This window comes from Budorcas taxicolor, chromosome 10 (assembly GCF_023091745.1).
Source record: "Budorcas taxicolor isolate Tak-1 chromosome 10, Takin1.1, whole genome shotgun sequence".
Classification (NCBI taxonomy): Eukaryota; Metazoa; Chordata; class Mammalia; order Artiodactyla; family Bovidae; genus Budorcas; species Budorcas taxicolor.
Window position 1 is genome coordinate 86,292,153 of NC_068919.1, and position 23,526 is coordinate 86,315,678.

The following is a 23,526-nucleotide window of genomic DNA, read 5'->3' on the forward strand; positions in this document are numbered from 1 at the left end:
GATTTGACTTCATCAAAATTAAAATTTGTACTCTGTGAAAGACACTGTTAAGAGCAAGAAAGTAAACCACAGACTGGGAGAGAAAATATTTGCAAATCCCATTTGTGACAAAGCACTTATATCTAGAACACATCAGCACTTAATGAGAAAATAAACAGTCCAATCTAAAATGGGCGAAAGATCTGAACAAATAGCAAGAAGATATAGGAAAGGCCAATAAACATACGAAAGGATGCTCAACATCATTAGTCATTAAGGAAATGCAAATTAAAACCACCATGAAATACCACTACACACTTACTAGAATGACACTCAAAAGCAAAACTGGCAATATCAAGTATTGGTGAGAATTTGAAGCAACTGATGCTCATATATTCCCTGTGGGAATTCAAAATTATATAGCTGCTTTGAATGACAACTTGATTCACCCACTGCCTTTTCCCCACCCTCTATTTGCTCAGAGCCCATGAATAATATGGGCTTGTAGATGTTTATTTTATTCTTTGGGTTACAGCACAATGCTGTCATTTATTTTGCTCTTCAAATTCCAATTCTGGCTATGGGAGCTCATTCAGGTTGGCTTCTGCACACTTTCTACATGCCTCTCTTTTTTATTTTTGTTTTTGATCCCTTCCTTCTTTGCTGGCACCACAGAAATTACCCACCTTTCCAAGGAAAATAGAAACCTAGATCTGGGCACTGGCATGCTCATCACCGTTAAGTTGTCTCTGCTTCTGGTCCCTTTCAGTGGGTAAAGTTAGAAAATATATGTATGTATGATAATCCCTGCATAACACATGCATATATTTATATCCATCTATCTGTGTACATATATTAGGCAAAACCCCTGAATCCACTTGTAGACCTCTGACTCCATTCCAGCATCACTCTTTGTGAGGGCATGATGCCCCCCAGTACTGGCAATTTGCCAGTACTACCTTTAGACCCAGGTAAGCGGTGTCTCTGTTCAGTGGCTATTTGAGATGCCTTCCTCCAAATTTTCTAATTCACCTGTGGTACCTTAGACCACATGGTACCATTCAGGCAGAGCCCCCAGAACTTAGACCAGTATCTAAATACTTTCTGGTCACCATTTTTCTCTTTTAAGAGAGAAATACCTCACTTTCTTATCCTCTGCACCAGTATGGGGGTTGACCAGATATGCCTAGGGTCTTCAGGACTCATGCCTACCAAGTTATCCTAGGAGGTGACCATTTCCTTTGGCCTGTTCCGTGTTTCTTTCACAGAACCACAGGAGATTGGACCGCTAGAAATGTTGTCATGCTGATTTAGGATAACTCAAATTGTTTATTTGAACAGAAGCTCTGCCAAAAGTATTTGCCCAGGACTCTCACAACCTAGGAGTGGCCCTGTTGACTTCTATTTTGTATTATACATGCACTGGAATACCCAAGTCTTAATCATGTCTGCATTCCCCTCCCCATTGTGGTGCTTATCTTAGTGCCTTATATGTAACAGATGCTCCATAAATTTTCAGAATGAATGCCTGGAGGAATGAGTCATGTCTCAGATTTACATATTTCTTTTGATTCAAGGTTCTAACTGTTTTCCCTACATGCATCGCCAGATATTCATCATTCTTCTGAGTGGCAAAGAGGGATTCTCATGTCCCCAAGCCCTCCAGTCACTGACCTGCCCGTTGATGTGCTGATAGTTTATCAAGAAGGAACAAACACGCCTCCAGATTCTCTTGACAGTAAAATGCAAGTGGGCTTCAACTCCAAGGCATGTGAAAACAGCCAGGCGTGGGAAAGATGGTTGAATGGTTTCAAGTTAGGCAGCCCAGCAGTTTGAACAGCACTTTGGCTGCAACCAATTGTAGTGATAGAACATATGTTTGTCGTGCTTTGCTTTTGATCTTCTGCTCCAAGGTTGAGGATACTCTCCCAAGGGGGAAAGAAAAAAGCAAGAAGAACTGGGAAGAAGAAAACTGACCTCACCCATCACTGAAATATTTCGTACCTGAAGCACAACCACCTTGAGAGAAGAACATGGCGGTGGCTCTTCACAGTCAACTTTTTAAGGGGCTTGGGTTTGGTCCTGACTCAGAGGGAAATAGAACTCCACTGATAGGCACCTCCCCACAACACCAGCACACTCACAACCAAGCCTGGGCTTGGCCCCAGTGGACATAAGAGAAAAGATGACTGCCAGGGTCACCAAGAGGGTGGGAGGCTCGCTGTTGCCGCGTCTACCCACATGGATCACAATGACTGCATGAGGTCATGGAATGCTGAAGATGAAATGAAAGTGGGTCCTAAGTCATAAAGTTGCAGATGTGTGGGCATCCTTTCAACAGGGCTCCCAGGAATAGAGCTATACCTCTCTCCCTGATGATCCTAGGAAGCAGCTCCCACTCCCAGACAGAGTTGGGGTCAAATCCAGGCACATCCCACCAAACTCCACTCTCCCCGGGGCTTGCTGGGATGGAACGATAACTGCAGGCTCCCTGCCTAAGATCTGTCTGGGTGAGGACAGAGTACATAAATTTTGAGACAGAGGTGAATGGACCAGTAGCTTCTTAGGGAAGCAGAAGAAGGGTGCCAAGAAGCTGGCAGCAGCCTCTGAGAGGGCCCTGGCGCCATGGACAATGACGAACCTCTTGAGCCTGAGACAAAAGGTGAAAATGCGTCCCATGTCTCACCACTCAGGCCATTCTGGCTGCCTCAAGTGTAATGCCTAATGACCGTGCAGACCCGGAAGCCCTCTTCCCTCTTCTCCTGGGACCCTATAGATTTGGGGTAATGTGTGATGAGTGCAGGGCTGGCCAAACAGGGAGTGAGAAAGTTGCATGCAATGCTGGGCTAGAACTAGCTCATACCAGCTCTGGATGACTTTAATTTTCATTCTGTGAGCTGGTTAATATCATGTTGGTAGTTGGGAATCTGCCATGTTGGGAATATTTACATCACTACGTTGGCCAACAAATCAGGATTTTCTTTTTTCTGGAGAGCCAGTTCAACAGTTAGCAACATTCCACTGGTTGGATGGAATTCCAACACTGTGTAATGAAGAAATTAAGACACCATCACTTTGCGATGGCTATGTTTGATGGCTAAGCTGCTGTATGTCTTTGAAGTGTCAGACCACTGCTATTAATATTTCTACCCCTTGTCACACAGACCTTGACTTACAGACTGGGAAATAAATGTTGGAGCTTGGGTCTGTGGACAAGGGCTGAGAAAGACACAGATCTCTGTTGAGCTCATTTGGAACCCACTCTCTTAGAACCTGGGTGGTCAAAACTTGCAACCCCTGCCATGAATGATCAGCCCACCTAAAAGCGTAGATTGGTTGAGTTCTGACAGGCCACCTGGTGGTGCAACCTGGCTTCCCCAGACCTTTGCATCCTGCTGACACGGCCATGACTAGCCCTACCTAAGTGTGTGGCTTGTAGGAAGGAGCCCAGGGCTGGTTCCAGATCAGAAGCCCAGTGACAGAAAAGTTCCATCTAGCAAGTGCAGGGGACTGGTGTGAGGAAATCCCAGGACTCATGTATTTGATCATAGCAATTAGTCTCAACCCCTCAACCCCAGGGAGATTTGCAAGCTCTTCCTTCTGTGTGGTCATAAATTTGGATTGGAAGGAAGAGAAGCTAGGTCAAATCCTTAGGAATCAAGTTAACCCTCTGGTTCCCTGAGACTGCTCTGTTCCATTTTATTTTACATTTGACCCAAGTCACCTGCCCTGCCCCTTGCCCTCTGTGCCTGACAATGAAGAAGCCTCCGCATTTGTATATGTCCTTTCTCTGAATGAGTAAAGCAGACCCTGAACCCCACCCAAGCCACGAAGAAGGAAAAGAGGGAGCAAGTAGTCAACGTCCAAGGCTGGCCCAACCCAGGGGCTGGGACAGGGGCAAGCCTCCTGGAAACATGATGCGCAGTTAGCACAGGAGGCTGCTCTGTGTCAGCGAAGGGAGGGCTCATAGGGTGAAGGCCCCCCAACAGGGCTGAGGGCACGCTTGAGCCACATAAGGCTGGGGTCAGTGGCTGCAGCCAAGACCCAGGTCGTCAACGAGCGAAACAGAGGGGCAGGAATGCCAGTGCTGGCCTCCATGGGAAAGGCCAATTGATGGCTTTCGTTTCCAGAATTAAGGAGCTGAGTTTTTCTTCCAGATGAGAGCGACAGTGTGTCTGCACCGCAGAGCAGTAACGAAACACTCTACTGTGAGGCTGAAGCCCCTGTGGTTGTTGAGAAAGAGAAACCAGCCCAGGAGAGCTCAGAGACAGATCTTGAGATCGAAGGTGAGTGTAGGCCTTTGAGGGGCGAGGGGTGGCTTGCCTGCCTGCTCAGAAGCTGCAGAAATCAGTCCCTGCCATCGACCCAGCCTCTGCCTGGAGGGACGTGCTGTGGAGGGAATGTGGCTGTGCTCAGCGTTATGCCTCATCCTCCTCGAGACCAGCCTGGGTGTGGCGGTCACCGCTACCCCATGCCCATTGCATCAGCTTGTCGAAAGCTGGACCAATAAAAGGGCAGGGGCTTCTGGTTTTCTGAATGTTTCCACAAGTGGCCTCTATATCACCTTTGTACCAGTTCCAGGAGGTAGGCATTATTTACCTGCCTTTTACAGGGGAGGAAACTGAGGTTTAGAAAGACTGTGCGAGTGGCCGAGAAGTCTGCCAGCGTCTGCTGACCCCATGTTCACCCCACCTGGTCCATCCGCCCTCCGTATGCCATATCCCAGGGGCCCCTGGAGGATTTGGGGCCCGTCTGGCATGCTGGCGACTTTCCTCTTCTCACAGGAGAGTTCTTGTTACCCCATTTTCCTTCAACAAATCCAAGCGTGTCTGGGCAAGGGGGGGGCGGGGGGGACTCTGGCTGAGGGTTATTGCAAACATGACCTCTACCCTCTCCTCCCTCCCGGTTCCCCCAAGGAAGGAGATGCGGAAAAAGGACACAGGAAGCAGAGCCAGAACAATGCTGGCCCCGCCTGATGCGCTGGCCTCAGACTCCCCAGGCTGAACCCCTTCTCCTGTGTTCCGGAGCTGTGGGGGGGGGGGGGCGGTTCACTGTGATCAGTGGCTGCAGACACTCAAGGGAGGCTGTTCTGCCGAATTCAGCTGTGTGGCTCCCCTGAGCGGTCACCTCCCCCTCATAGTAAACCTACAACCTCACCCTCAACACAGACCTCCTCCTGCTACCCCCGGGGGAATCCTGTTGTTCATTTTCTAAATTCTTTCCCACTTCAAGGTTGCTGCTGAAGCTGATCGCAACACCCAATTTTACAAGGTCAGAGGGGTGTCAGATAGAAACAATGGACGTTGCATCCCAGTATCTGGCTTCTATCTCTTTCCCCCTCCCCACACCCATAGCCGGCAAGTGATAACACTGTTGCAAACAGCCTCGAAAATATAACTGTATTGAATACAGCTAGAAGTGGTCAGCGGACTGCAACAGAGGAGAGTGAGTTCCAAGGACAAAGCTGGGGGTTACCTATCCTGCTTGGGCAAACAGGAACCTCTAAGGACTGAATCTGGGCCCCACAGTTCTGTGTTGGATGGAAACTCAGGGCTCAGCTCCTCCAGTTTCTGCCTCTGCAGCAGCTGGCTCTGAGATACTGAGGATGGGGCAGGAAGTCTCCCATGATGGCCCCGGATACAGGAGCCCAGGCAGGAATAGCAAGCTGGTGGAGAGGCTCCAGAAGAGAGAGAAGAGGGACGTTACTTCTGCTTTTCCTGTACAACAGGCCATTTTGCACCCCAGGGGCCACTTGGCAAACTGGAGGTGGGGTGAGCGGGCAGATGCTACTTGAATCTCATGGGTAGAGACCATGAATCTGGCTCAGGGACTTCCCTGGTGTAGTCCAGTGGTTAAGACTCCACACTCCCTGACCAGGGTTTGATCCCTGGTTGGGAAATTTCCCGCAAGTTGCATGGCATAGCCAAAAAGAAATGTATGAAGAAAAGCATCCTGCTAAATGTTTTACATTGCACCTAACAGTCCCTCACAGAAGAGAATGATCCAATTCAAAATGTCCATAGTACTGAAGCTCGAAAAACCCTCTGGTCTACAATCACCTGGAAAAGAAGGCCAATTTGTAGCTGTGCCTATAAAATCAACTTGCTTGCAAAGACGTTGTCCTTCCACCAACAAAGCTTTCGTTGTCCGTCTTAGAAATGTTTAGGGTGGGTTGGCCAAAGGCCCAGGGATGTGAAGGGAAAACAGATGCTGGCTTAGACCCCAGCTTGCCCTGGGAAGCCGTGGATCAGTGGAGCTTGTTCAATGAGGACAGGGTCGTGGGGCATTCAGAATCCAGGGAGGCCCGCCGCCCACTGCCCACTAGCCAGGCTGGTCTAAAGTCCAAGGAACTGAGCCCCCAGCCCCCAAGTGTATTTGTTTCCAATGGATTTGGGGGTCTTTCCATTCTTGCACATACAGAAGCCCACTACGTCCTACTTGGGCTTTTTCTAGTTGGGAGTTCTCTAAATCTTTCGTAAAACTTTGTGGCTCACATTTTAACAGTGGCAATGAAACTAAAGGATTCCCAGGTGCACTAGTGGTAAAGAATCCACCTGCCGACATGGGAGACACAGAGATTCAGGTTCGATCCCTGGGTCGGGACGATCCCCCAGAGGAGGAAATGGCAACCCACTCCAGCGTTCTTGCCTGGAAAATGCCATGGACAGAGGACCTCGGTGGGCTACAGTCCATGGGGTCACTGCAGTGGAACTGCAGTGGAAACTCCCTCAACTGTCAACAAACCACCAGCTTTTTGTCTGGCTGGCCTTTCAAAGGTGTCCCCAGGTGGGCACAGACGGGCTCACACGTCCTTAAGGTCACCCTTACACACCCTTTCGCAGTTGGCCTGGGAAGGTGGGGGTGAAGCACATCATTTCTTCCAGGTAGTTTGGAGTCTAAAGCCAGGGACCTTCTCTCTTACCAAAGAGAGATGTCCCCATGGGGTTTTCTGGAGTCAGAGTCTCCCACCACAGGCTGACCTTCCAGCTGGAGGAACATACACGCATAGGATCAGATCCTCAGGCAGAAAGGACACCAGTCAGAATCGAATGTGGTCTGGGTTAGCAGGAAGATAAGGCAAAGGAAGAAGAGAAACTCCACTTCTTCCTCTTGCATCTTTTTTTTGTAGATACCGAGAAATTTTTCACCACTGGACAAAAGGAGCTGTACCTGGAGGCCTGCAAACTGGTGGGCGTAGTGCCTGTCTCCTACTTCATCCGGAACATGGAGGAGTCCTACGTGAACCTCAACCACCATGGGCTGGGCCCCAAGGGAACCAAGGCTATTGCTATAGCCTTGGTGGTGAGCATGCCAGTGGGGGCACGTGAAGCCTGGCAGAGGTGGGGGCTTGAGAGGCTGCTGGGCCCAAGAGTCAGAGAGCCCTACCGTGGGACTGAGTTGCCACCTCTTTGCCCACCTTGCCCGAGGTTCTGCATGTTATTGTTGAGTTGCTTAGTCATCTCCAACTCATTTGTGACCCCATGGACTGCATCCTGCCAGGCTTCTCTGTCCATGGGATTTCCCAGCAAGAATACAGGGGTGGGTTGCCACTTCCTTCTCCAGGGGATCTTCCCAATCCAGGGATCAAGCCTTCATTTCCTGCATGGCAGGCCGATTGTTTACCACTGAGCCACCTGGAATCCGAGACTCTGCATCACTATCAGCTATTTCCCCAATAGGCATGGATGCCCGTTAGCTCCTAGGAAGGAGGTTACCAGAGACCCGGACCTTGAAAGTCTGTGCTCTTTCATACCCAGAAAGCAAAGGCACAAAACTGTGGGCACTGGAAAAGCAACTGATCTGGGCTAGGGCCTGAATGCTAGTGCAAAACAGAAGACGAAATATCAGCTGGGCCCCCATTCCGAAGCTCACCTTTGCGATAAATGAGTTCACTACTGAGCCATTCCATTCCATGTCTGCCTTTCCCAATATTAGGTGTAATTCTTCAAGATCACACTGCAGAGTGAATCCTGTTTTCCCACAGGAATAATGTTCTCGCTCAACTTGGCATGAGCGAACAAGGACTTGACCTTGAACTTAATAGATAGCGTTCCATATTTATAATTGATGGTATGCAAAACTGACTCCATCTCAGGAAAACAGACAACGTAACAGGTGTATGTCAGCCTTACGCTGTTTGTTCACTTAGGACAGTAAAGAAAAAGTTTGATTTTTTTTTTAAGTACTCATTTTTGAATCTATAACAGCATTTGCACTTAGTGCATGCTCATTAAGAAGTCACTGAACGTGATCCTGGGGAGGAGGAGGGTAGGGAGGGAAGAGCAGAGAAAGAACAAAGCCATCTTGAATTTTATGGAGCGTTGAAAGACTGATTAATGAAGTGTTAGGAATGCACCATTACCTCATGAGCTTCATGGGAAAAAAAAATGGAATATAATGAAATCCACTCAGGACTTGGCTCTCAGGAACAGCAGTTTCTGTTTAGGGGGCGTTTTTCTTCTCTGATTCTCTGTATCACCCATTTGACAATTAATCATTGTGACATTCCCATGGACTGAACTTTTAATTATTACTGATATCTCCAGTTGAACTTCTCACATGTCGTGCTCTCCCCTGGCTTAGATGAAGAGCGCCCCTATAGGAGGGGTCATTTTCATACTCCTTGGGATCTATCCCTCCTCTGCCAATCTCCATGCCCCTGGACTTATGGGTTGCGGACCCCCTGCAGAGGAGGGATGGTTTCTGTTTATCCCTGTTTCCTCAGCAGCTGGCACAGAGGGTGACAAATAGATACTCGCCCTTGTGAAATAAATGTGGATGGACTTGGCAATCAGGCCCACCCGCCTCACCATGCACCGTGCTGGCCCCCAGGACGACTCTGAAAGTGGCCCTTCAGTCCCAGTTTCTGCTAAATGACACCTAGACTGGGAGGCCCCCTGAGCCATCTCACTTGCCTTTGAGTCCAGCTGAACTTTGCCACCACTACCCCCTCCCTGCAGAGAGCTGAGGCCAGGAGACACTTCCTGAGGCCCTGGAGGACCTCCCTGCGTGGCTGTAATTCGCTCTGTGACACTCTCCCTTCGCTTGGGACGAGAGCTCCTACCGCGTCCTACTTCTCTCACAGCTCTGTGCACTTCGAAAGGGCTCAGATCCAAAGACGAGTCTGTTCTGTCTGCCTTTCTACACGGAACGAGGTGGGGAAGGGAAGGACGGAAGTTCTGGTTAGAGCTAACCGCAGTCCCTCTTGCTGCAATGCTAGTCATTTCCACTTGCCTTGTTCTCTGTGGGAATGCAGACTAGCTTGGATGTAGATATTTATTTAAGATTTAGGTTCTAATACGTATCAGTACCAAAGGAGAAGGGCGTGGGGAAGGATTGGGAGATTGGCATTGCAGTATATACACTATTGATACCATGTATAAAATAGATAACTAATGAGTCCATACTGTATGGCGCAGGGAGCTCTACTGAATGCTCAGTAGCGACCTACATGGGAAAGAACTCCTAAAAAGAGGGGGTATAGCTGATTCACTTTGCTCCACAGCACAAACTAACACAACATTGTAAAGCAATTATACTCCCATAAAAATTAATTAGGAAAGGATTTAAGTTCCAGTTCCCTCCAAAGAGCCTTGAGGCAACATCCTGTCAGAGAGTCCAGATAAACCTTAAGCCTAAACTAGAAGAGAGGCCTCTGAGCAAGATGGCACAGGAGATGCGTTAGGCTTAAATACCGTTCTTAAATGTATCAGGGAGGCCTGGCATGCTACGGTCCATGGGGTCACAAAGAGTCGGACACGACTCAGCGATTGAACTGAACTGAAATGTATCACGTTCTCCTTAATCCTGGAGTAGGTCACAAGCCTCTCTCCTCAAGGCTAAATGGTTAAAATCTGTTCCCCTCACCCTTGCGCCTTCCCCTTTGCAGGACTCTGTTGTCATGTCCCCCTTCTAAATGCCCCCTGGGAATCCCTTGTTGGGGAGGGAGGTGCCCAGAAGAAGCATGTCCTAGCAAAACTTCCCTGGTGGGTCAGTGGTGAAGAATCCACCTGCCAATGCAGGAGACATGGGCTCGATCCCTGGGTTGAGAAGGTCCCCTGGAGCAGGGAAATGGCAACCCACTCCAGTACTCTTGCCTGGGAAATCCCACGGACAGAGGAGCCTGGCGGGCCGTGGTCCGCCAGGAGTCTCAAAGAGTAGGACATGACTTAGTGACAAAGCAACAACCAGGAAACAAAATTCATGGGGACGGCTGTTCCCCTGCCTTATTCTGTTGCTAGCCGCTCCTCCAGAACTGCTAGCCTGCACCTCCATACCCTCTGACATAGCCAGGACATTCAAGAGGGGTGATGGGTTCTGGGCAAAGGCAGGCAACTGACTCTGTCACCATCCATCTTTCTCTCTCCCCCTCCCCTTGCGGTGGCTGAAGTCCAACACAACTGTCCTCACGCTGGAGCTGGCGGATAACTGCATCATGAAGGAGGGTATCCTGAGCCTGGTGGAGATGCTGCAGGAAAACTACTACCTGCAGGAGATGGTGCTGTGCCCTGTCCTGCTTGTTCCTACCTCCACACTTAGGGTCTCAGAATCCACTCGAGACAAGCCAGAGACCCCTCCCCAAGCCCAGCCTCCAGGCTTTCTGCTATCAATCTGGGGGCTCCTCCCCACTAGAAGTGACTTCTCAGAGGAGGGTCCACACCTAAGAGGCTGACCAGGGACTCTGTGTTCCCCATGGGCATAGGAAGCCCTGAGAACATATTTCCAGCTGACCTCATGAGTCCCTAAATGGACAAACTTCTTTAGAGTTGCCTTAACGTGAACTTTCTTAAAGAAAACAAAGTCACGAGATAATTTCATAAACTACAATGCATCCAGAGATAGATGATTGTTGATGGCTGGGCACCAGCGTGAATGTACTTCAGCCCACTGAGCTGCACCCTTCAAAACGGTTAGGATGGCAAGTGTTGTGTTACGTCTATTTTACTACAGTTTTAAAACTTGAAAAAAAGAAGGGGAAAAAATGACCAAGATAATAATGGCGAAGTTATGTAAAGTCCCTCCCGCTAGCCTGAATGGACTGTGTCCATTTATACCCCAATTTCTTCCAAGCACAGTAATTCGTGCTTCAGGAACCAGTGAAGGGAATTACAATAATTGCTTACTCTTAATTTTGGTTTTCAATTGTTTCATACTAAACCCTCCAAATAGTTATCTTGGGTTTCCAAAAAAAAAAAAGTGCAATGTGCTTATCTAAAATACCAGGGCGAAACTGGGGAGGGTGGGGGGAGTCTTTGAGGTCAGCTTCAGAGAATTGAGACCAGCCTAGGGCCTCGCCTTGAAACATCAGAAAAACCAGGGGTCCTCTCCTCCTCCTCCTCCTTTTAATTTCCCTAACCCTTCCAGTCCTTTGACCTGACACCTGCTCTCTCTACCCTAACCTTATGCCCTTAGGACAGGCCTCAAGTAAGCCCCCACCCCCTCATCATTTGTTAAACAGGGCCCTTTGGTGGGATTTTTACACACAGAAGTGTTCTCTTGCCTTTTAGAATGTTTCTGACAATGATCTCGGCTTGGAGGGGGCCAGAATCCTCTCCGAGTTCCTCCAGAATAACACCTCCTCGCTCCTCAGTCTTCAGCTAGCAGGTGAGCCTGTGAGGGCTTCCCAGGCGGTACTAGTGGTGAAGACTCTGCCTGCCAATACAGGAGACGCAAGAGACCCAGGTTCAGTCCCAGAGTGGGGAAGATCCCCTGGAGAAGGAAATGGCAACCCCCTCCAGTATTCTTGCCTGGAGAACTCCATGGGCAGAGGAGCCTGGTGGGCTGCAGTCGCTGGGGTAGCAAAGACTCGGACACCACTGAAGTGACTTAGCACTCACACCTGGCGCTTTCTGGTATAAAAGTTTGTATATTAACTGTTGTCAAGTTCCTCAGTCTTTTACGGTTTTGATTTTTGTAGTCTTGCTTAAAAATTGTTTCCTACTTCAGATTTTAAAGTATTTTCTTCAAATATTTTTGTAATTTTTCCCACATAGATTTTCAATATATCTGGAATTTATTTTTGTTCAAGGCATTAGGTAGAAATCATACATGTTATTTTCACCTGGCTAAAATTCATAGCCAGGTGCCCAGCTTCATTAATTGAATAACTTATCCTTTACTGACTAACTTGAATGCCATTTCAACATATATTAAAGTGTGTGTTAGTCAGTCATGTCTGACTCTTTGCGACCCCATGGACTGTAACCCACCAGGCTCCTGTTCTCCAAGCAAGAATACTAGAGTGGGCTGCCATTCCCTTCTCCAGGGGAGCTTCCCGACCCAGGGATCGATCCTGGGTCTCCTGCATTACGGGTGGATTCTTTGCCATCTAAGCCACCAGAGATGTCCATCATATATTAAATTGCCATATAAATATAGATTCCTTTCTAGAGTCTCTATCCCACTTCATTTATCTATTTCTATGTCAACATTGTACCGTTTTAGTATTTGTTTAAAATATTAAAATTATAATATGCTATAATTAGTTGAAATGTATAAAATAGATCAAGTATGTAATATTCAATATATTAGTTTTATACTTATATGTTTATATTAGATAGTTTAATATGTTTTGAGCTTCCCCAGTGGCTCTGCAGTGCAAGAATTCACCTGCGATGCAGGAGACAGAGGTTCTGATCCCCGGGTTGAGAAGATACCCTGGAGAAGGAAAAGGCAAGCCATTCCAGTATTCCAACCTGGGAAATCCCACTGACAGAACCTGGCAGGCTGCAGTCCATGGGACTGCAAAAGAGTCCTACATGACTTAGCGACTAAACAACAACAATAATGCGTTTAATATTTGAGTGGACGAAGTTTGACCTTTTTCAAAGTAATCTTGGCTATTCCTGGACAGTTTCTCCTACAGGTGAATTTTAAAATCACTTTGTCAAGTTCTATTTAAAAAACTTATTGGGATGTTGGTTGGAGTTATATTTAATATTCTAGGTTAATTCAGGAAAGAATTGACATATTCAAAATATTGAATAGCTTCATTTAAGAACTTGGTTTCATCAGGTTTTTATTATGTTCTTCAATAAATTATTATAGTTTTATTTCCTTATTAGTCATGCATATTTCATATTAGCTTTATGCCTAGGTCTTTATCATTTCATTCTTATGAGAATAGAGTGTTTTTTCTACCATTTTCTAATTACTTTATTCCTGGTATGTATGAGAACTATTAATTTTTGTACATTCAGCCTATTGTCAATCATTTTATTGAATTACCTTACTAGTTCTGACATTTTGTTAATATTCTTGGATTATTTATGTAGGTGATAATGTCTGCAAACAATGGAAGCTTTTGTCTCTTTGTTCCAATATTTATGGCTCCTGGAGAGTTTTTTGGTTGTAATGGCTAAGACCTCTAATATAACATTAATCCAGAAAGTTCTTTGCAAAAATACAAACTTCCCAGCCCTATCCCAGGCTTCTAAGTCAGACTTCTTTAGGAGGAAAGGCTAAGAATCTGTATTTTTCATCTATCTTCCAAACAATTTCTTACAGCCGAGGCAGGACAGGTAACAAATAGTATAAATACAACAATTTGAGTAACAGATCACTTAAGTTTATACATAAGTTTATAGATTTTCATCTCATTTCATTGCACTGGTGCCAGAAACAACCAAGGAAGTATTTGTGTTTCAGTGGCTTCATTCATTCATTCATTCAGGATTCACTGAGCACCTGCTATGTGCCAAGCACTTTTTGAGTGCTAGAGATGGTTTATTAAACTTTCAAGGAGAAATTTGGGGATAAGAATTTGTGTTATCTATTCCCCCCAAATCACCAGTGTTTTATCAACAGATTTCTTAGCAGGGCCAGGGCTAGGATAAGACAAGGAAGGCACTCACCTCAGCCACAGAACTTAAGGGGCAACAAAAAACTCAGTAACCAAGTAAATAACATCTTAAAGCAACATTTTTAAAAGCCAAAATTAATACAAAGATAAGTCCATGGGTGAAGAAAATATCAACACTTTAAATAAACCACAGAATCCCACAGGGACAGATTGGAATGAAGTACAGGGTCAGATCCTGCTTTTATTTAAACTCTGGTTCATCATAGATGTTTTCTCATTGATTTGTATTTTAAACTATTAAGCTGGTATTCATACCGATTACTAAGATTTTTGGCGCCTCTTTGATCTTGCACGCATGGTAAGTGACTCATTCATCTCTCCAGTCCCAACTCTGCTGCTTAGACTTGAATTAGCCATTTTAGAACATCACAGAGTTTAGGCACAAGGCCAGGGGTTGATGCTATCAGTGGATGCACAGGGCATGGTGTGCCAGCTCCTGCAACTCCCTGCCCAGTCACGGCAGAGAGAGAAGGGAAGGAGCACTAAAGAGATGGTAATGAGCTGTCTTTCTTCCTGTGTGTTCCTCTGTGCCCAAACACTGCTTTAAGCATTTGCCCAAACCCCTCGCCCATCCAGGCTGCCACGTAACACTGAGCAGAGTTCCACGTGCTACACGGTCCTTGCTGGACTTGCCACCTTTTCTATGTCCGATTGTTCCAAAGGCAAGAAGCTGGCAGGACTAGATATGGAGGGTTAGGGAGCCTTAGTCTGAAGAGCGTTGCTAATGCCCCCCCTTCACTGCAGGAAATAACTTCAAGGAAGAATCTGCAGAGCTGTTCTGTCAAGCCTTGTCGGTAAGAAGCCAGGGGTGCAGGTGCAGCCAGCCCCATGAGCGATGCCGTGGGGACACGGGTGGCTCTGAGCATCAGGAAGGAGTGAGGCCACTTACCTGGTGTAGGGAGCTGCTGAGTGTTCAGACTCCAGTCCTATCAAAAGCTTCAGCAAGGGGTAGGACTGTTTGGATGGTACTAAATTCTCCTAGCAATCATCAACAGTTCTACAGGAAATGAACTGTCCTCTGTCTAAGAACACTAGCCTACTTAATTTTCAGCATACGCAGGCCCCCATCACAGTGTTCTAAGTGAGGCATTTGCAAAGACAGAGAAGACAAAAATCACCTCTCTCTGCCCTGTTTCTTTCTCTAGAACAATTACAGAATTAAATCACTGGATCTCAGTCACAACCAATTCTGTCATAAGGCAGGCGAGTACCTGGGGCAGATGCTAGGTGAGTCCTGCTGCGAAGGGAGGGGCCTGGAAAAGGGAGGGAAGTAGGGTAGGATGGCTTGTCAGAGCTCATCCCCTGTTTCTTTATTGTTATTGAAATTTTGGTTACAGAGAGCAACGTAAACGATACCCCAAATTCATTCTGAACAGAGCAAACATCTGAATGTGGGAAGTAATTAGAAAAACATAGAAGTAACTTGTTTCTATGAGAAGTAATACAGAGAGATGACTTCAGGGAGGCTAAAGATTATTAAACAGAAATGGGCACACACTGTAACAAACCAGTGGGCAGAAAGTGCAACAAAAACGATTCATACATTTGACAACAGTAAAGTTGAAAACTTCCAGATGATAAAAGAAATTGTGGGGCAGTGATAGAAGACAAGCACTAGTTAGGGAGTAGAAATGTAGGACATTTGTAAAATACAAAAGATTACTGTTCAGAATACTGACGAAAGGTCCTCTAGCTCAATTAGGCAGTGATAAATACTCGCAGGAAAAAAAAAAGAAAACCTGGCCAGAGCATATGGACAGCGACCAAAGAAAACCAAGTGTCCGCACTCTTCAGTAATTAACACGCAAAAAAACCCGCAAACAGACCTCCTTTGTCACCTAGCAGAGCTGTAACAATTTCCCATCAGAGAATATCAATGGCGGTGAAAACGAACAAAAAATAGGGACACTCACAAGTCTGCTAGACAAAGGCACTTTGGAGAACAATTTGAACAATTGTTCAAATTGGAGAACAATTACATTTAGTAATATATATTACGGAGAAGGAGATGGTACCCTCCTCCAGTGGTAGAACTGGAAAATCCCATGGATGGAGGAGCCTGATGGGCTGCAGTCCATGGGGTCGTGAATAGTCGGACACGACTGAGCGACTTCACTTTCACTTTTCACTTTCATGCATTGGAGAAGGAAATGGCAACCCACTCCAGTGTTCTTAGCTGGAGAATCCCAGGGATGGGGGAGCCTGGTGGGCTGCCATCTATGGGGTCACAAAGAGTCGGACACGACTGAAGCGACTTAGCAGCAGCAGTAATATATTGGAAATGTATATATTCTATGACACAGTTCACCTCTATAGGTGTCTCAGAGAAGGTCTCATGCATACAGAAAGTGCTGGGGTCCTGCCCCGGTGGTTCCAGGGAATTCGAAGGGGAGACAGCATAAGCGAGGAAAACTTATTTACTTAGAAATATAAAGAGAGATTAGGAAGAAATAGTATAGTAGGAAAATTTAGTGGAGAAAAGAAGCTAAATAACTTGTTTTATGGGGAAGGCTAATAAAACCTCAGGACAAGAGACTTGCACCATCTACGCTGGGCCACCGGCGCCCATTTGAATAGCGGAAGGTGCCCCACCTTAGGCTCCCTCTCTCACGGATCTTAGAAGCCAGGGCAAGTAAGTAGACATGGTGAGCCTCCCTGCTCCAGATGGGAATTCAGCCAGAAAATAGAGTAGGAAAAGACACCGGGGAAACCAGTCTGGTGACTGACCCATCCTCTATTGTCCGGAAAGGCCTTATATACTTTTGATTTTACATAGAGATCAATGGATAATACAAAATTATGCAGTGTCAACAGCCCTGACTCTAATCGAGACCAAGCTTTCTCTCTACATACCTAGTTGTATACATAAGTCTTAGGTGATTTACATCATCTTCCGACCAGAAGGCCAATTAACATTTTACAGCCCTTTTCTGATAAGGGTAATAGTGTTGTTCTTCCCAAAGTCTGGTGCCACTCTCAGAAAGCACTAAATAAAGTTACATTCTTACATAGCAAGGATACAACAATTTATAACAAGAAAGTGGAGTACAATGATTTATAACAAAGAGAAAATTAATTAACTCAAAAGTCTAGTATTGCTAACATCAAAACTACTATATTCCTATTTCTGCATCCCATTTACATTGATTAATATCCTCCCAGGTGCCTAAAAGATAAAGGATATGGAGGTCTGGCAGCAAACATTAACTCAACAAACTCTTCACCAAACTAATTCTTAGCCCCAAAAGGCTCTATATCTTTAAGATGTTTTAAGCTTTGTGCCTCTCATGGTTGGGGGCTGTAAACAATCGACAAGTTGTAAAGTCGGTCTGACTGGTCAGATAAGTTAGAAAGCCATCCAAGTGGCTTAAGCCGAGACATTCTTTTTATGTGCAGAAGACTGTTGGAGCTCTGAATTAACTCTTTCCAGAGAAAAGGTGGTAATGTCAGAAGAGTATAGTATAGCAGACAGTAAACAGACAGAGTTTGGTTTCGGGGCAGATGCTCAGACAGAGGACCCCTCGAGACCTGACTCGCCTTGCCCATCAGGCCTCTCCGCATGACCTTGTCATGGGTGGGATCTCCCGTGCTGGCTCTCGGCAAGAGAGAGCTGTCCAAGGAGGTTCGTTATAACAAAAGTGTTATGAAAGGGGGAGAAAAAAACAAACTAAACGTTCACTCCTGGGGAAATAAATAGAACCAGAGAGGACTCCTAGCAGTGGGGAGAGAGTGCTAATCTAGATGGGGAGGGGAGAGGAAACCGCCCAGGGAAGGTGGCTCTTTGTTGAAACCTGAATATAAAAGAAGAAACAGCCATTCTATATAGCTTTCCAGGAAGAAAGCCTGTTTGAGGAACTTGGGGCGACCGTGTGGCTGAAGCGCAGGGGACAGGGGAGGAGAATGGAAGGGGGAGAGGTCGTCGAGGTGGCGGGCAGCCCCTCACATCGGGCTGTTGGAGCCACGACACCCACAGAGCCTGGATTTCATTCAACGCACGGTGTGTCACAAAGGATGTGAGCGTGAGAATGATGAGGGACGGCTGGGAGGCTCAGACCGGCTCCATGACTCCTGCATCCGAGGAGGACAGGAGGGGAGGAGGGAGGCGTGGTGTTCCAGACCAGGACAGGACCACAACGTGAGCTCAGCCAGGAGGCTCCCAGAGGAGATGGATTCAGAATATGCTCCGGAAGTAAAGCCAAAAGGACTTGCTGATGTGAAGAGGGAGGGAAAGGGAGAGAAAAAGATAGATTCGTGATTCTTTAGTTTCAGTTCCTCATGCGATGGAGGTGGTGTTTACTCAGGCGGGGGAACTCAGGGAGTCACAGTACGGAGGGGCAGGAGTTAGGAGTCAAGGTGTCTGCTTTTGGCCAGGAAGGGCTTTCAATGCCCATTTGACGCCGACACGGAGATGTCAGGAAGGTGGTTTGCTGGGTCAGTTTAGAGTGTGGAGAACAAGTCAGAACTGAAAACATATTTGCGATGTATTTAAAGCCACGGCCACGTGTCCAGATGAGGTTGTCCAGGCAAAGAGTGCAGACAGAGTTGAGTAGGGGGCCATCCTACTGCCCCCAGGGTCACTCCAACATTTTAAAGGGTCACAGAGGAGGAGGAGGAGCTGGAGTCGGAGTGATGAGTCAAATACCAGGGAAAGTGAGGTACCAAGGAGCCACATGGTGGGTAGTATTTTCAAGAAGGGGGAGGTGGTCAGCTGAGTTGAAGTACTGTTTAGAGGTCAAATAACAAGACAGTAAAGTGACCACAGGACTTGCCAGCATGGAAATAACTACTGAGGGAGTATGCAAACCCAGCTAGAGTGGGCTGAGTTGAAAATGAGATGCAAAGAAGTGAAAATGGCCACGTAAGCAACTCCAGGCGCTCCGCTGAGACGTGGCTGGAACAGAGATGGGTGGCGTAGAGTCCAGGAAGGTTTGCAAGGGTGGGAAATGCTGACAGGAGGAAGAGAAACAGAAACTGATGATGGAGAAGGCTGCTGCTGCTCCGACTCTGCGACTCCATAGACAGCAGCCCACCAGGCTCCGCCGTCCCTGGGATTCTCCAGGCAAGAACACTGGAGTGGGTTGCCATTTCCTTCTCCAATGCATGAAAGTGAAAAGTGAAAGTGAAGTCACTCAGTTGTGTCTGACTCTTAGCGACCTCATGGACTGCAGCCCACCAGGCTCCTCCGTCCATGGGATTTTCCAGGCTGCCATTGCCTTCTCCGTGATGGAGAAGAAGAAGGAGATAATTATAGGATCGAAGTCCTTGAAAAGACAGGAGGTGATAGTATCTATAACAAAAATGGAGGGGAGGCCTGAGAGCAGTAGGGACCCATCATTCACTGGAAAGGGGGGAGCCCAAGAGTGGGTGTGGGGGTCAGTGGGGCTGGGAGATAGCACTTTAGGAGGGTGAAGCTCTCTCACCCCATGGTTGCCGTTGCCTCAGCGAAGCAATGAGGCAAGATCTTCAGCTGGAACGGAAGGGACGGAAGAGCAAAGTGTAAATGAGTTATTGGGTATTTTGGGTCTCCCTTTGAAAACTAATTGTCAAACAGTTGAAAATTAAATTTTAAAACAAATTTAAAATGAGACAAACTAACTTCTGTTTTAATATGGTTGTCACCATACTATACAAGCAGCTTTTAAAAAATTTTGTGTATTAAAGCCACCAAATATTAGATGATTACTATGTGACAGGCATCATGCTAGGCTCTTTACATCAATCTTTACAAAAAAAAAACCTTTGTAAAGGTTAACGTTCCCATGTTATAGATCAGAAAACAGAAGTAAGGGAAGGACAAGTAAGCCAAAGAATCCGCCTCAATGTGGGAGAACCAGGTTTGAGCCCTAGATTGGAAAGATCCCCTGGAGAAGGGCATGGCTTGCCACTCCAGTACTCTTGCCTGGAGAATCCCATGGACAGAGGAGCCTGGCAGGCTACAGTCTGAAGGGTGACAAAGAGTCAGACATGACTGCCTTCTGTCTAAGGTCACACAGCTAGGAAGTGGTGAGAACAGAATTAACCTTGTAATTTTGTGGTCATTTAAGAGGAGCAGGAGTGCAAGGTATAACTTAAGTGGGGAACATGGCACAAAAGAGGAAAGAAGGGTAGGAAGGGACTGAGGGAGACAGGCAGGGAGAGAATGAACGCAGGAGGAAAGTTTGTTCTCAATACAACAGAAGGTGGTGTGCATTTTCCTGAAAGTCTGTCCTGGTGGTTGACACAAGGGGAAGGCAGGATCAGTACAGAGCACTCTGTCCATAAAAAAATAAAACAGAAAATCACATTTTCCTGGGCCTGAAGGCGGTTCCTCCCACTCAGTGTCCTTCAAGAGCACTTTAGTCTCTCTTCCCAATAGTGTTCCCAGCACATCCGCCCTCCGCAGATAAAAATGACAATGGAGATGTGTTTAAATAGAATGCTCTCCCAGCCCTATGTAGCCTGTGATCAAAAGCATCTTTAAGTTTTTTTAAAAATTGCAATTTCGGTGCAAACCCAACTTCTAGACAAGCCTGATGTCGCCCCACTTCCACCTGGCTGTATCCCTAAAGTTCTCCTGGAAAGACATTCTGTGGCCCCCACTGCTCCCATAGGTCTCCATGAAAATATCACGTGATAGAACTCGCCATGCCCACCACAGTCTCGCTATGTAAACAAGCCCTGTTTCCCATGCTGTCTCCATCTGTGTTAACAACTGTGTGATTTTCCACCAGGTGGATATTTGTGTTAGGCTTTGCCCCTCCCCTGTGAGTCACAAACCTTACTTTTGTAAGTGATGCCGTGGTAAGCATCTACAAGTGTATCACTCACATACTATACGTCTCCCTAGGAAGAGTCTCAGGGGTGATAGTGCCGTGAGATGGAGCAAACAGATTTTAGTAGGAAAATGTCTGTGACCAGACAGTTCGGAGTGTATCCTGTGTTTGCCACCTGCAATGTATGAGTATCTTACTAGGTTGCTGTGGTGTTGGGAATCACCTGGTAATTTTGTGTTTAAATGGATAACTGACAAGTTATTGCCTCCGTGTTCTGCTTTGCATGAGGACTGAGCCCCCCCAGTTTCATGGATCTCAGGCCGACCCGGAGCCTGGGTTCTCCAGGAGGTGGGGGATGCTGAGATGACGCCCTCCCCTCCCTCAGCCATCAATGTAGGGCTCCAGTCGCTGGATCTGAGCTGGAACCACCTCTACATCCGGGGAGTGGTGGCCTTGTGCAACGGTCTCCGGGTAAGCCCGCGGGGGCGGAGCCAGGGTTGAGCCCGGGGGAGGAGGACCAGGCCCTCCGTCCGCCGTCTTGAACCCCTTCACCATTGAGGACGGTGATCTGAGATCTCCTCAGGCACTCTTCACAGCCAGTCTGCCTCCCACAACTCCTGAACGCATGACCATCGTTAGTACAAACCCCTCCCAGGGAAACTCACCCTACTGGGGCCTCCTACGCACCTCTGGGGGTAACTTCAAAGGGGCAGTTTAACTCAGGGTGAAGGGAATGACCTTCACCCAAAGAGAATGCGCTCTGAGACTCTGAGCCCAGCTGGGAGGGATCTGGAAAGATCTGGCCATCTCTCTCCAGGGAACCACTGAGCACTCTGTCTGGAAGTCAGCCGGGGTCAAAAATGGGGGCCCGTTGGCTGGGTGAGTTGCCTGCAGCCTTGATGCTGGCGCTGTTTTCCCTACTCCCTGCAGTCTAACGTGTCGCTGAAGAAACTCGACCTCTCCATGAACAGCTTTGGGAACGAGGGGGCTGCAGCCCTAGGGGAGGTCCTCAGACTCAACAGCTACCTGACCTACCTAGACCTCAGCAGCAACAACATCACCAATGACGGGCTCTCCAAAATCAGCAGAGCCCTGGAGTTGAATGAGAGCCTCAAAGTTCTGAAGGTAGTCTTCACCCAGGCTGGGGACAGGACAGCTTGTGTGTACATGTGAGTGCCTCCGTGTGTGAACTGTGCATATCTGTGTGTCTCTGCACCCATGCATGTGTGCGTCAGTGGGTGTGCGTCCCTGTGTGTGCATGCACGTGTGTATCTTGGGGGGGGGCGGGGGGGGAGTGGAAGTGGGTTGGGATGTTGCTGGAGAGAAAAATCTACATTCTTGGCTGGCTTTGTTCTGTAAACTCAGTGTCACACCTTCCGCTCTCACCTGGCACAGGGTAGCAGTTTGTCTCTTAACTGGTTTTCCTTTCTCCCATCTGGGTCTCCTCCAGGTTTTTTTTCTTCACCAAGTGGCTTTCGGGATCTCCGTTCCCCAACCAGGGACTGAACCCGGACCCGGGGAGTGAAAGCGCCAAGTCCTAACTGCTAGACTGCCAGGGACTCCCCTCCTCCAGTTTTTCTCCGCGCTGCAGCCAGAATGTGCATTTTGAGTGTAAATCTGGCTTCTAACTCCACCCCACCTACTCTTCTCCAGCTTGAACCCCACATCCCCCAGGGCCTCCTTCACTCAAACCCAGTTCTCTCCCCGAGTGTGCTTCAAGTTTACCCTCCCCCCAACTCCTATGCTCCAGCCGATGCCTCAGGGTCCTTTTTTTTTCTCATTTAATTTTTTGGCTGCCCTGGGTCTTCACTGTAGTGCACAGGCTTCTCACTGTGGTGGCTTCTCTTGGTGCAGACCACAGACTCTAGGCACGCGGGCTTCAGTAGCTGCGGTGCAAGGGTCTAGGAACTCCTTGACATGTGGGATCATCCCAGACCAGGGATCAAACCCGCACCCCCTACCTTGGCAGGCAGCTTCTTAACCATGGGCTTCCCTGGTAGCTCAGCTGGTAAAGAATCCACCCGCAATGCAGGAGACCCTGGTTCGATCCCTGGGTTGGGAAGATCCCCTGGAGAAGGGATAGACTACCCACTCCAGTATTCGTGCGCTTCCCTGGTGGCCCAGCTGGTATAAAAAAAAAACGCCTGCAGTGTGGGAGACGTGGGTTAGATCCCTGGGTCGGGAAGATCCCCTGGAGAAGGGAAAGGCTACCCACTCCAGTAGTCTGGCCTGGAGAATTCCATGGACTGTATGGGCCATGGGGTTGCTAAGAGTCCTGAGCGACTTTCACTTTCCCTTAACCGCTGGACCACGAGGGGAGACCGCAGGGGCTTTTTCATCTCCCTCCCTACAGGACCTTGCCTACACCACTTGCTCAGCCCACAGTGCTACCCCAACTGGCCTCAGCTGCTGGTCTGCCTCAGAACACAGTGGGATCCCCAGTTCTCTAGGGACCCCCAGGGAACCCTCAGATCCCGTTTACCCCTTCTCCCAGAACTCCCCAGAGTTCCTCTTTATATCCTCATTCTGAGTGACTTGTCTGTCACCCACTAGCATGAGAGCTTCCTGAGGACAAAGACGTATTCGGGTTTGGCCATTATTATATTCCCTGTACCTAGCAAAGTCCTGGGTGGTTTACTCACTAAGTCGTGTCCAACTCTTGTGATCCCATGGACTGTAGCCCACCAGGCTCCTCTGTCCATGGGATGCCCAATGAATATTTATTAAGTAAATGAATGAATATGCATTTTATTTTAAATTAATTTGTTTATAGATGCTAATTTATAACAGTGAAGCTCCTGGGAAGTTGGCAATTGATGAAAAATGAGGCCTTGTATTAACAGATCCCCTTTCTGAGGCTCCTACCTTGAGCCAGGTTCTGTTTAAGTGATTTGTCTCCTTATTCCTGGCCCAGCCCTACCAGGTGGGCTCCAG

General features: G+C 47.6%; 1 protein-coding gene across 1 annotated transcript in view; it reads left to right on the top strand.

Annotated features, from left to right (window-relative positions):
• Window positions 1-2,604: 2,604 nt before the first annotated feature.
• LRRC74A (leucine rich repeat containing 74A) overlaps window positions 2,605-23,526 on the top strand; it is a 40,440-nt gene continuing 19,518 nt past the window's right edge. The window contains exons 1-9 of the mRNA XM_052647390.1: window positions 2,605-2,641; window positions 4,137-4,265; window positions 7,109-7,281; window positions 10,370-10,477; window positions 11,487-11,583; window positions 14,585-14,634; window positions 14,986-15,067; window positions 20,978-21,063; window positions 21,523-21,717. Coding sequence (XP_052503350.1) covers window positions 2,605-2,641; window positions 4,137-4,265; window positions 7,109-7,281; window positions 10,370-10,477; window positions 11,487-11,583; window positions 14,585-14,634; window positions 14,986-15,067; window positions 20,978-21,063; window positions 21,523-21,717 — 957 coding nt within the window. The remainder of the gene's footprint in view (window positions 2,642-4,136; window positions 4,266-7,108; window positions 7,282-10,369; window positions 10,478-11,486; window positions 11,584-14,584; window positions 14,635-14,985; window positions 15,068-20,977; window positions 21,064-21,522; window positions 21,718-23,526) is intronic.